Here is a 14,218-nt window from a genome sequence, read left to right as displayed (position 1 = left end):
GTTCTTGCGTCATTGTACATTTTAAAACATAATACGGTTGTTATTGTCGCTATAAATGTCACAAATACTTGTTTTATAACTCAACTGTAGTATTCTTTTAAATTCAAGATACACACTCTTGTGTTCGGAGCTGTCGAGATTTAGATATTATTCTTGCGATGTAGCCGTGCTTCGCGTCTGTCACAAATACCTTGTTGACAATGATATTTTGGTACCAAAATAATTTGCGTGTTTATATGGAATTTAATTTCTATATTATGTATGTCTGTATGGATTTTATTAAATATCACTCAAATATAACGGAGGTTCAACGATTCATTATTATTAAACTGGATCTTATGTTCAAGAACACGAAGTAAGTCGCGGTACAGCTCAAAGATAACAATTAAGGTGGTCGTGAATGTACATTGTACCTACTTGGTAGTTGGTCATAATAAATATTCATGGAAACGGCTCCACGTGTAAATGTCTATTTATAATATTGTTGCATATATATACTTTGAATCCCAATAGAAGTGATGTTCATCAGATATCGAAACTAATACAGTGCACACAGTGCGCTCGATTAGTGCCTGTGACGCCGGAATTTATACAGTCCTAATTGGGCGAGCAAGACGTCACGAATGCGAATAGCCTACATACAGTATTTAGCGTTTTATGCTGTACATCAGTAGCTCCTGTCGATTCATAAGTACTTGTAAAAGTCTAATTAAATTAAATAAAAATGATATTTTACTCAGTCATTGTCAGATTGGTATATTCCTAGATTATCCTACTCAACAAAGACGTATTTTTTGTATATTCGAACTGTAAGAACAGAATATTCTTATGTCATTCCACGGAGAATCGGACAGAGCGAAAAAGGGGACGCCACAGCCAATAAGTTCTGAGAAATATTTCAATCTATGCTTGAGACATATAAGACAAAGCTTACGAAGCAGATACAGATAACGCGATGCACGAATACCTCTCAGTGGAACTTTGTTTATATTCGTTAATTGACATTCGCACAGGTATGTGCGTCTATGTTATTGGAGTAGGTATATATATATATATTATAGGCTAAATAGATGTTTTAGTTTTAGTTGGGCTTATATATAATAAAAATACTTAAATAAGTATAGTAAAAACAGAATAATAAGAACGATAAAGAATGCTTTTCCGATTGTAAGGTTTTAAAAATAATACAAATACTATGTCGATTTAAACGAGCGCGAAAACTCTTAGAAATATTTTAATATATTTATACATCTGAACAGATTGAATAACCAGTAATTCCTCTCGTCAAGTGCTCTGTGTTGGGGGACGATATGCATATAAAGTTTTACGCGAGGCGGGAACTCTTCCATATCCCGGAACACGATGTACGTTGAACGTACACCACAGCGCCCATATCCACTACACACACACAGTTTTATATTTAGTTATAATTTTATATATAAATATTTTTGAGAAAGAGTGAAGTAGAATAAATCTGGTAGAAAAACATTAGATTAATTATATTTATTTAACAAAGAGGGCATATTGTCGTTAAGCATAGTGTTTGAAACCATATAATATATTACGGCAAATGTGGTATAATGGACTAGATTTTGTTGTTATTTAACGAAATAATTCACATGAGTAATTGTCCGTTTGTATTATTTGGGCTATTCATATAACTACAAAGCCTCGAGTAGTACAAAGCAGTGTGCGAGAGACGCGCGTATGTATGGGGCGATATATGTACGTACATTAGAGCGCGATAAAAATTAAACACATAACATATAATCATAAATGCTATTTCTAGGAAAATTGTATTAAATATTTTTGAAGTGAAAACTTCTTTAGGCGTGTTGCACTAGTTTACCGTAGAGGATAGAGTCGTGGTTTCGCGTTACCGACATGCTAATGGTAATGTAATGAAATCACTGAAGGTACAAATAATTTAACTGTAAGTATTGTGGAAATTAATGAGGATAATAGTAATTGAAATTTATGTAAATACTAACAGTATTTACAAATAACATAAGCGTATTTTAACTATTATTTATTTAAATTAAGCTGTATTAATATTTTGTACCGAGTTATATAAGATATACATATATAATACTGTGTATTTTGATGAATAAAAAGCTTTATAGTAAAAACTATAACTTGGATAGAACTATTACTTGGAGTGCCAGTAGTTGTGGAAATTGGATGAAATATATTTAACAGATTCAAGTATTCACTTTTATCTGTTTTTTGTAGATATATTTACAACTGTACAAGTTATTTTTAGTTTCTTTTCACAATTACGAATATCAATTAAAAATCAAAGCATTATTTACAAAAAGAATAAAGGATATATTTTCATTGGGGCAGAGATAGCTATAACGAGGTACTTTTCTATAGGCGAAATTATTTACATAACGTACGAATATGATAGTCGATTTTCATCAGAAATTGACATTTTTTGTATATACAAATATATCTGTGTGACCATTGTTCAATGCAAAAAGCTTGACAATTTCGCATGTTGCCATGTAAAAAATACATCAAAACATTAGACATCGAACGCAATAAACGCCTAATTATAAATAACAAAATAAAAAAATTCTAAATCTTACGCGATGACTCAAGTCCTCCTTTAGCTTGTGTCATGCGAAGAGGTAAATATATGTTAACGGAGATACCATAAATAGTTCAACTTAATTAACTATATAATCAGTGACTTGGTTAATAGCATTAGATGTGGTAGTTTTTCCACTCGAGCGCGAATGCTGAATCAACGATCATTCCGACATCCATCAATAGCCATCAGTCGCTCCAAGTGCTTTGTACTTAATACATGCCCATTGATATCACGTACCGCTCAATCTATTTGGGATTTATTTTTTTATTTAAAATGGATAACTACGGTTTCGTTTACGATGAACTACCGACGCAAAATGGGAAGTCGAAGGTGAGGGACGTGACTGTGTGTAGGACAAGTTTTGCGAACTTTCCGAGTCGATCCGCTGTGAACGCGCCCAGCTCCAAAACAGTCATCTGTTTTAAAACGTAAGTATTTAGTACATTTCTGAGCAATAATTATACATATTACACTTGTATAAAATGTTGTCTTCAACAAAAAAGTCTCATATACGTGTATATATTTATATGTATGTACATATGTATGTATGTCGTTCTCTGAGACTAGGTGTCTAATCTGTTGCTTTCATACAAGGCTATTGCTGAAACTCTAAAAACTTTTTACTGGTGAAACCAGAGGTTTGAACCCAGGAATTCGTGAACTGCAGCCGTATAAGCTAGCCACTATTCAAAAGCATATACTTAACATAGTATATTATAACATTTTGCAATTAATTAAACGTTACACATCCACGATAAGACGATGTTGATGGTGATGTTAAGATGTCAGCATTGAGATTGGTCATACTACGATCTTTATTATTTGAACTGCACAGATCCAGGAGACCGATTTTATAAATAACAGATAAAAAAGTTAAATATCACGAAATGTACGTATGTGTATAACATATTATAGTTTCTTACAGGCTTTTCTAATTATAAAAATTTTTATAGAAAATTTTAATTCAATTTAAAAAGAAAAAAATATATTTACACCGTCACTGCGTTACGAAGGGAAGTAATTTATTATAAGTACGAGTATAACATAAATATGGACTATCGTAAGTTGTTGCTATCGATCCGATCTAGAGGGGGCACTTTACTGAGTAGCGACAAATTTTAATAAACTTTACTTTAGGCAATTATTCACATTATAATTTCGTGCTACAATATCAGTGTATTTCAGTCTTTGTCTATGGCGCTTATTTTAGACCCGGATTAAACATTAAAACCACGTCTTATTAGTGGCAAAGTCAGTATCGGAGCCCCTCTCCTCAGGTTTTATATGAACAACTAATTTTTAATATCTCGGCAACAATGCAGCATAAGATTAAGAGTACTTTGATGTATGTTTCTCACGAGCCGCAAGGTGCCCGGTCTGTGGGCACGTTGCCGACCTGGTGACGGGGTTGATCATACAAAACAATCCGGGACCGGTGTCGCCAAGCTTAATGGAATCGTTTTTGTGTCCTTGGCCCATAACACAACGGGAACTTGAAGTAGGAAACCTAAGATACTCGATTCTTGTTATGTTATTGTTGATTATTAAGGTTTATACATGCATACAAAAATTATAAGTTCAGTTTTTATTATATAATAATATGTTCACTTAGAGGTAGAAAAAGTTATACGATTTAATATGAGTTATTATATTTATCAGGTATGTACGAAATTCTATAGCTTAATAGATAAAATGATGTATTATCAACAGATATCGTATGGGTTTTATAATTATTCGTACTGGTAAATTATTTTTTACTAGAATCTGATATCCAATAGCACTGAGCCTATTATCAAGCCTCGGCTGAATTCCGATTTTCGAGAGTCCAGTGTGATACACAAGCAAATATAATATGTTGAGTGTCGCTGTTCTTGGCATTGTGGTAATCAAACGCTTACTATTCGATATTGAAATAAATAGTACTGTTTCGGAGTTCGTTGGTGAGATCAGATATATTTGTTTATATAAGACTGCCAACTTGCCAAATCCCAATAGATATTATTTGCGGAATACTAACGATGAATAAAAACTTTACAATGTATAAATACCATTAGTTTAGTATATAGTATGCGCAAATGCGGTATACCCATCGGTATAATCAGAAGTACAAATCAGGCTGTCAGACTGAGAACTCTTATTTTATAATATTTAAGTTTCCTGCAGAGGCAGGTGGAAGATAATTTGGAGAGGTCAGAATAGATGGACCACACTTCGAAAGGTGGTAGGGCTTTGTGTACTGGTGGTAAGGCTTTGTGCAAGCTCGTCTGGGTAGGTATTACCCCCTTATCAGATATACTACCGCAAAACAGCAGTACTTGGTATTGTTGTGTTCCGGTTTGAAGGGTGAGTGAGCCAGTGTAATTACAGGCACAGGGGACATAAAATCTTAGGTCCCAAGGTTGATGGCGCATTGGCTATATATGCGATTGTTGACATTTCTTACAATGCCAATGTCTAAGGGATGGCTGACCACTTACCATCAGATGGCTCGCATGCCATATGCTTGTCCCCCTTCCTATTCTATAAAAAAAAGCAATGGCAGTACCTACATAAGGAACTGGTATATCATTAATAAAAAAACAATAAAATAAAAAATATTTGGCCTTTATAAAAAATATTTTTTCAGGCTACGCAGCAATAGACATGTCCGAAAATTGCAATCATTTTTCTAATTTAGACAACGAAAATATTGTGCAAGTTTTATTTATTATTATTATTATTAGAGTAGATTGCTGTCAATCATTTTCATTGAAACGGAAATTATTGACTACTTAGTACTAAACAAATATCTACTCAGTGCTCATAAATATTGATCGACGCCGTCAATTTATCATATTATTCAACCTTAGGTTTGAAAGCGTTAATTTTGTTAAAAAAATATTGCTCTAACAGTTTTTAAATATATCTTAAGGGTATTTACATTAATGTGATGTAACATTTAAGTTTATTTTTTATACTATAAAGCAGGTATGTTGATATGTATATTACCGAGGTAAGTACCTGGGGTACTATTATTTCGTAGTGACATTAACTGTACACAATATAATATGACATCAATTTAAATTAATCATTTTACTTCGATTTTAAAATCGATTTACGATAAATGAAATATATTAATAAAACTATTAATTATTTAGAAATGCTAAATTGCCAAGTACGCCATCTATCTTTATACTGAGAAAGCTATTAAACTATATCTAAGCGGAAAGACACAGACTTGTGTAACTCGGAAAGTTATTATATTCTACTAGATGGCGCCATATGTCATAGCTTGTCTCGAATGGTTTTTAAACGTATGTATTATTTTCGTTTGTGTCTAAAACAAAACTTAAAATTAATAAAATAATATTTACTTATGAAATATCTTCTAATATTATCTTTTATAGATTGCTGCATTGTTCATGATGTTTTTCATGATTTGAAAATCTTGTCTTACTTTTTATTAATATTTTTGTCATAACAAAACACAGTTAAAATAACTTTTTATATTTACAAAATATTGATATTAATGATTGTATATTTTAAGAACTTACATCTTTTATTATAATCTTTTTAACATAAAATAAATTAAGAAGTGGTAACACCCAAACAGTGTTAGACTTAAACAGACAATAACATTATTTTATCTTATGTATACTTGTTTTGAAAGTTTAAATTTATAGAAAAATATTATTATAAAGTTAGTATTTTGTATAAGTCATTTATATTGACTTGCTAATACTTCATATTATATTTTTTGCATTCATAAGATTAAATTAATTGTAAACTCTTCGAGTTAAACATTAAAAATTAAAACTTAACAGCAGGTAGTGTTGACTATTGAATTTGATAGCAGATTTAATATTTTGCAATGTAATTGTCGTAGATTTGTTATATCTCCCGGGCTTAGATTGAATAATTGACGTGTCCGTACGCGCATGCGTCTTTATTACGGCCAGAAGTGAGCTACGACTGTTCGAAGTCTGACGAAGGTGTTTCTTTGGCACTCGCCGTCGGCACTCTCTAGTGACCAGTGTTTAGTTAAATAGTGCACTTTATACGATCGTGTACAGTCGCCGGACATCATATTTTAGTCTAGAAACTATTCAAAACAGTCTAAAAGTTACGGTAAGTCCTTAAAAGTTCAAATATAAACTTTATCTATATAGTATTTGGCTGTATTTAACCCGCTTCGCAAGCGACGAGTTCACGTAACTTAGTATTTGTGGAGGGATAATTCAAACTTTTATCCGAGTAGCGCTTCATTTTTTATGTTTTAAAAAAGGAACAGCATGCTTAATTTTTGTTTATATAATTTATGTTTATTTCTTATGGAATGTTAAGTTGGCATGGAGCGGGATTGGCTGAAAGATGGTTCTTATACATCCCTTGAACAGGGATTCAAAAATATGACAATACTGAAAAAAAAGAATACAAAGAGAGTAATCCGGTTCAGGGGAAAAGCTCGCAGGAGATTAGAACCGTTTCTCAATCAGTATGTAAAGAACACACACAAGGCTTTAGCGGAGTGAGTAAAACATTGCACTATTAAAAAAGTTACATTAAAATGCACATTTTCTGCATGTCTGCACTGTCTAACACTACCAACTAACATACACATGTCCATCATTAGATGTGGCAATAAGAAGGAATTTCTTGTGTTTTATGCAATTGCTGAGCAAAATTGGAAGTAGTTTGAAACACAATGTTTCAACCTCAAAGTGTGCATTTTGTATATCATACACTGCACTATTTCAGAAAGAGGACTTTAGACGAGGCGATTAAGCAATTCCCAACAAAAATGCCTACCGTCAACTCTGAAGACACTGCTCTTTTGAGGTAAGATGCTTTCTTAGTTTTCATTTTTTTAGTATGTAAATTATGTATTATATTTCTTTTTGTATGTTTAGTTTTATATAATTTGCGAAATAGAATGTACATAGAACTTATATAGAAGTGTATTCCAACGTAGTTCCTCTATGGTACGGAATGTGTTGTCATTGTCATGTTACTGATAATATGTTTTCAAAAACTTTACTTGATTGTTATAAGCGACTAATCTTTTAAGAAATATATATTTTATTTAAAGTATGCCATAAATCTTTTCAAATTTATTTTATGTTAAGCTCTTAAATTAAATGAAATTACAATTAAGATAAATTTAAATATTTATATATTTGAAAAGCTAACAAAAATAATAGGTAGTTGAAGTATTGTAGAAGCAATGTTGAATTACTCATTATGTTTATAAAAGAAGTCTGTTTCTTATTTAATGGCTATGTTAATAACTTGTTAATGGACCACACTTCTAAGAAAACTTTTCATATGTGCACTTGTTTCATTGCAAGCAAACAGTATCCATATCAATATTGCTACAAATGAGCAATACATTTAGAAGAAAAAGATTGCTCTTATATCATTTCATTTATATAATAAAAGATTAACTAAAGTTGATTATGTCTATAAAAATACAAGATTAAATAGAAAAAAAAAACAGAGTAATTGAGGCGAGTAAGCAGCTGCGGTACACATCGCGCTGCTACCTAATTGTGTTAGCCAACCGACTGTGAGAAAAGATATTTCTTTATTTTTTCATTTATGTACGGATATGATTACAAAGAAACGTTGTGACAGCCTTATTTGGATAAAACAGTCGACTTTGTTAAGCTGCCGGCGACTTCCCGATAATAATAAACGAAACACGTCTGTATGAAACAGTCACAGCTGAACATACGTTTCAATAATTACATACATGATAATTAATATTATTATTTAATATTTACATTCGCCCAGTGGTTATTATGCTTACATTATATAATAATAAAACCAGTAATCAATGAAGACAAGTTCATGTGAGAAAACCCAAATGACAATATTTTCTGACGGTTAGTTTAGGTGATAAACTTCTATAAGGTGTCGGAGCCCTTGCACGACAATTCCATACACAATACCTTTCAAATTAGTAAGGTGTAAAAAATATCGCAATATATATTACTTATAGCCTGTACACCCGTACAAAATACTGCGCTTTTATATTATATTACTACTACCATACTACTTCATATTATAGATTAATAAGACATTAAATAAAATGAAAAGTTCATTAGAAGAAACGAATTTTGAACAGGGCCAGATTTAAGGAAGAACAACCGGGACATTAGCCTCAGGGCTCAACCATAAGAAGGCCCTCGTTTTATATTGAGATTTGATTTTTTATGATAAAGAATAGTATATCGCCGGATACATTAACTTAATTTTATATTAGTTTGATTCGAAAATTAGTAACTGCCTCCACTTCTTCTTGCTTCAAGGCCTCACAACGCTTAAATCCTACCCTTGTTTTGAACTAATATTAAAAATCCTTAATAAACAAACTAGTTGAAGAAGTGTGCAATTAGATATATCACTGAGCACGAGCAAGTTTAAATAGCTACTAAGTAGCTTGCCGTTTCTTCTTCTCATCGAATCTGTAACATCCGTCGAACTGATAGCATAGATTAGCACTTTCTGATTTTTCTAGGTAGTATAATGCTTGTTTGTGCAATTTTATGTAATATATATCACACTCAGCGTGTGACTCACAGTCATATAGTCGGTACAATTAGATTCAATCGTAGACTACGTTACCACAAACATTTGATACATTTTTATTGCTTACCGTAACGTAAGTCGGATGACTGCTTATCTGTCTGTGGTTTCGAATATACTGGACGAAAATAATTGCAATTAAGTGAATTAAAATAATTGTCGATTATACCGACATCCAGTGTGGCATCCTGCTCTCCACAGATTAGAGATAAGCAATTAGGTATAATGACTTAAATCTCTCAATAATATTTATTACACGAATTTTGTACGATGAAAGATACCCTTGAAAATTAGATAACTATAAAAAGCGCAATTAATCTTTCTATGACATAAAAAGGATTTTGCCGCCTTAAAGTTATAAAAATAAAAACTTACGGCTTTAATACGGCTTCACTTACAAACGTTGCTCAGCTTAACTTGATTTCCTTCTTTCGGATTTTATTAATTTGACAACGATTATAAGTAAGGCCGTAAAACTGCTGTAACTTTAAATTTTAGACTAGATAAATATTTTACAAAAAAACTTCTTATCTACTTGATTGAATAAATATCGATAAAACAATATGAATACATAAAATCGTATTCCATATTAGGAAGTTGAGTGTAAAAAAATGACCACCGATTCGGAGAGAAATACGGCAGACTTGTGAAAAACCAGGTAAAGATATATAATGTATCGTGAATTTACCGCTTTATATATCTGAATATTAGAAAATGAATGGTAATACTTTTTAATGAAAAGGTAAATCCGATCTTCAGAGGCGCAGTGCACGCCCATCCTGCCTTGTAATTATGCACCTACGTGTCCAGTGTAGCCGTAGAGCAGCTTATGAATATATAATACTACCTGTTCCTGCTTTTAAAAACGTATACATCGACAAGCGTGTTCTATTCGACATTATTAATATTTTAATTATGTATACGATATATATTGCATTCGATTCGGTTTTGTAAGTAACTTTCATAAGCTATTTTGCAAGTCATTAATGCCGTTTGGTTTCGGTAGAGTACATTTTTCTTACCGCTCCTAAGGCGGGCGCTACGAGATCATTTTTAATAAGAAATCGCGGCCTTTTGTGTCGTGCTCCGCGTGACACTGAAATAGGAGTAGAAATAAATATTTTCTAAACATGGAAATTAATGTTTTCTTCGAATTTTCTACAATGATTATTATTATTAGTATTTATGCCTAGACCTACAAGGCACCGGCCTAGAGACCAGGCCAGCTGAGAGTGGTAGCCAAAAATAATATCATATTACTCTAACCGATTCGGTATGGAAGGACCTCAAAAGTGAAAGTGACAAGGGGCCTCTAATTTCTTAGTCCGGGCCTGACTGGGCAAACGTTATTCATAAAAAAGGGTGGAGTTAGCATTCGTTGAGTTCCACGGGGTTAAAATTTAATCAATTTTATTTAATTACCTACGTAATTCAACTGTCGGAAAAAAGTAACTCCTGAGTTTCTCGTTAGAATCATCATTTCGACTAAATTTTAAATTAAAATTAATCATGACTAAATTCTAAAATGCTCGTATCCTCACGAAATAAAGTATATTTTCTTTTTTTTTATTTATTAATATAAATATGTTGTTCATGTATAGAATTTTGCTAAAATTTGGATGTGTGGTCTTCGAATTGTAAATGAAATAGTGCCGAGCCATTGAACGTTGTAAAACGGAAGGTCTATAATGGTTTGCGGGAGGTACCTCTATAAGCGGGTTAATTGCTTCGACTTGTGACGTTCCACCGGCTATTTCTCATTTCGAAGACTCTCGCTGCCTCAATGGGATATATGCAACAAAACATATTAAAAATTTAAATCAAATAATAGTATAATAGGCAACATTTGATGAAATTTTAAGCGCTTTTTATGCTCTCATCGGGCGACACATTAACTTGTATTCTTAAAACACAAAAATATCAACAAAAAATTTGATCGTGCGTGACCTTTCTGCGTGATCCTCTTTTTTTCAACAACACCGTCGTGTGTTCCAGCGACATATTTATTTAGTGTATAATGTAGCTTATTTAACGTTAGATGTAGGCCACCACGTTAAAACGTGATCCATACGGAATGAGGTCGTTGCGAAACAAAGATTTCTTTCAAACACTCACATGTATTTGCGACGTATTATTTTTTTAGACCTGTATGAACTCAAATTCTCGAATAATTATGAACTGCAGGATTTATTTCAAGGTATTTGAATCAGTTTCCTAATATGTCAGCGATCACTGATAGCAATTAAACAGATTATCGTGATCCCGGTTACCGGTAATCCTTCTGTATTGATTCATTTTAATTTCTGACTTGATTAAGGAAGGTATGAAAAGCCGCGTAAACCATGAACTTTCCGTAGGTCGTATCGGCCCATTTGCCTTTCAGCTGAATGAATTACGTGAACAGCTTCATGCAATTATTAAAAACGGTTTAAAATCAAAAAGCATGGGTCGTGCTACTAGTTCACAAATTGAAAGTGCTGTCCCCGGCCTCTCGTCCTGGCGGATTGCCAAAGCGCGCGGTCGATTCCACCCCGTGAAAGCGGGCCACGGTTTGCGAACCTGGCTGACGATGAAGGCTGTTTCTATCAGATATATTGTGGTACGAAGCGCAAACTAGTTCTATATGAATATCTAAGTAAAAAGATTAAATGTTAGTTCTCCACTGGCGGTGAATCCGGATATAACCGATCTAAATCAATACAAACTACTTATAAATTAAAAGAGTAATGTCTTTCTGGTTTGTTAGTCCTTTAGTAAGTTAGTAAATTTACACCTGTTAAATGGTTAAGCTATTCCAGAATGAGCCGACTCGGATTTCAAAGTATATTCACAGGTTGAATGATCGTTTCCGCCTCTATGGGGCGCGCATGTCTTTACCTACTGTAAAGACTGTTTAGGTTATACTTAATAATATTATGTCGTCGTTCTAATACTCGTATGACCCGCATATGACAGTCTAAATTATTTATATTTATAACGGTTAGCGTGACGCGTGCCGAGAGACTCCTCGGTGGCTACAACAAACCCACAGCCCTAATTGTATTTCAGTCATTGCATGCTAATGCTCAATCGATATTGACCTTGTTTTAGTCGGCTAACAGTACCCAGATTTAAAGTTCAAGAAGGTGCTCGAAACTGATTTAAAAGTTTATGCTTTATTCTATTTTGACTATATTAATACAATTAAATGATAGCACTAATATTCTATTTATTATTGCAACGACGCATAGGCGCCCCAAGCTCTGAACAATTCAAGACTGTAATTTCTTTTTCAGTATAGTTTTTATTCTTCCTGCCACGAAAACAAACTTTTAATTACTACGTTAATTGGCATAACGACGAGATCTCGTTGCGCAACGGCAGCCGGCTTGTAACTGTGGCTAACTTGCTTGCTACCAGGTACAACCTCAGACCACTGCATCGCCGCATTCGGTACTATAACGTTTAAGTCGCATTATTAAGTAACTTATGTAGTTGTTAATATTATTATTCGCTATAAACACTTATTATACCTGAAGGTTCGGCTTCGTGCCTGTTCTGCCTGCGAAATTATTCTATCGTCAAACATGTATTGCTGTGATTCAGTTGGAAGGATGAGTGGAACAGTGTAGTGTGACGGGCACAAGTAATATAATGCTAGGACCAGCGTCAGCAATCTTGTATTGATTTCAAAGCTCAACAAATTCTTGAAAAACTCCTTCATCGACTAGAATATCCGATATATTATATATTCCATGAGCAGAAATTGCTTAGTGGTTAGAACACGTGAATCTTATCGTTAGCAGAATATTGGGGGTTCAAACTCGGGCAAGAACAATTTCAGTCTTCAGGTACTTAATTAATATTTAATAATTCATCTTTTACTCAATAGTAAAAAATAATATCCTGAGGAAACTTGAATTTATTCGATAAAACTCCCCACACGTGTTTAGACCAACCTGCTTTGGAGGAGCGTGGCGATAAAAGATCCAGTCCACAAGCGGAGAGGAGTCTCCTCTTGAGAACAAAGACTACTCTGCTACTACTACATTGCTATTGAAATTATCTTATTGTAAGTTATGTAATCGGTATATCGAATAACTGATTTACTAAAAGAGGACTATTTATATTTTTTAATAACCAGCTTGTCAACCATGAAGACGAACCGATATTGCTTCGAGCCAATGAGGCAACTGTTGTTTCTTATTTATACTGTAACGTAAAAACTAAGTAACGGCCAGGATACGTCCGCTGTACCACCGCTAAGAAATGATTTTTTTTTGTTTAGGAGGGAGAAGACCAGATCTATACACTTGAAAGACGATTTACAGATAAGTAACTAATAAATGCTAACTATAAGCTGTACCTGTCCGTCAAACCCTGGTAGTAGACGCGTCCCTAAAACTTTGCTTGATTTAATAAAGAAACACAACAGAACCTCCTTGGACATACCTATAACAAACAATTAATTATATTATTCGAAACATTCAATGACGTTTAATTTAAGAATAAATTATTAATCTTATATAACGTTGCATATTCAAATATTAAAATGTTAACAACAATTATAACATTTATAATATTCCGAGAAAAAATACTAATTGCATTTATTCAAAGAGTAATCATTATTTTCTCATTGCAATTCTAAATGTGTCATCACTTACCTCTGCGCTAAACATTTGTTAAATTTGCAATCAATGGCAATATTGTCAGTAAAACGAACAATTAAAAGTTTGCCGTGGCCTTAATTAGGGATTACATTTAAACAATGGCGCTTCAGATCTTCACACTGTTTAAACTTAAAACTAAACATTTTTAATCCGGCTAAATGAATTGGCTGTCTAATTACATCCCAAACATAGAGAGAGCTATCTTATAATCCAATAATAATAATTTGTTATATAATTACTGGCGTACAAAATTTTCTATTGTCAAATAATTTGTTCAGCCTCGTCATCGTCACCGCCTGGGCCCACTCCCCATGTTACTATGGTTGATAATGCTGAGACTCGTTCATAGTCAAAGGAAGTTACTATCCAAAAATATCTGCACGGCCTTACTTTTAGTGTTTCTATT

The 14,218-nt window shown here is 33.1% G+C and overlaps 1 protein-coding gene across 4 annotated transcripts in view; it reads left to right on the top strand.

Annotated features, from left to right (window-relative positions):
* Window positions 1-2,776: 2,776 nt before the first annotated feature.
* The window catches only part of LOC126780362 (protein NDRG3), a 92,824-nt gene continuing 81,382 nt past the window's right edge, over window positions 2,777-14,218 (top strand). Inside the window, exons 1-4 of one of the 4 annotated variants that reach the window (XM_050504805.1) lie at window positions 6,199-6,275; window positions 6,462-6,703; window positions 6,920-7,103; window positions 7,334-7,414. In XM_050504805.1, the coding sequence (XP_050360762.1) occupies window positions 6,925-7,103; window positions 7,334-7,414 (260 nt within the window). In that variant the 5' untranslated portion in view covers window positions 6,199-6,275; window positions 6,462-6,703; window positions 6,920-6,924. Of the gene's footprint in view, window positions 3,025-6,198; window positions 6,276-6,361; window positions 6,704-6,919; window positions 7,104-7,333; window positions 7,415-14,218 lie in introns of those variants that run through there. The other 3 variants (XM_050504808.1, XM_050504809.1, XM_050504807.1) reach the window with 3 other exon arrangements.

This window comes from Nymphalis io, chromosome Z, assembly GCF_905147045.1.
Source record: "Nymphalis io chromosome Z, ilAglIoxx1.1, whole genome shotgun sequence".
NCBI classification, from domain to species: Eukaryota; Metazoa; Arthropoda; class Insecta; order Lepidoptera; family Nymphalidae; genus Nymphalis; species Nymphalis io.
This window is presented reverse-complemented; position numbering and strand designations above follow the sequence as displayed.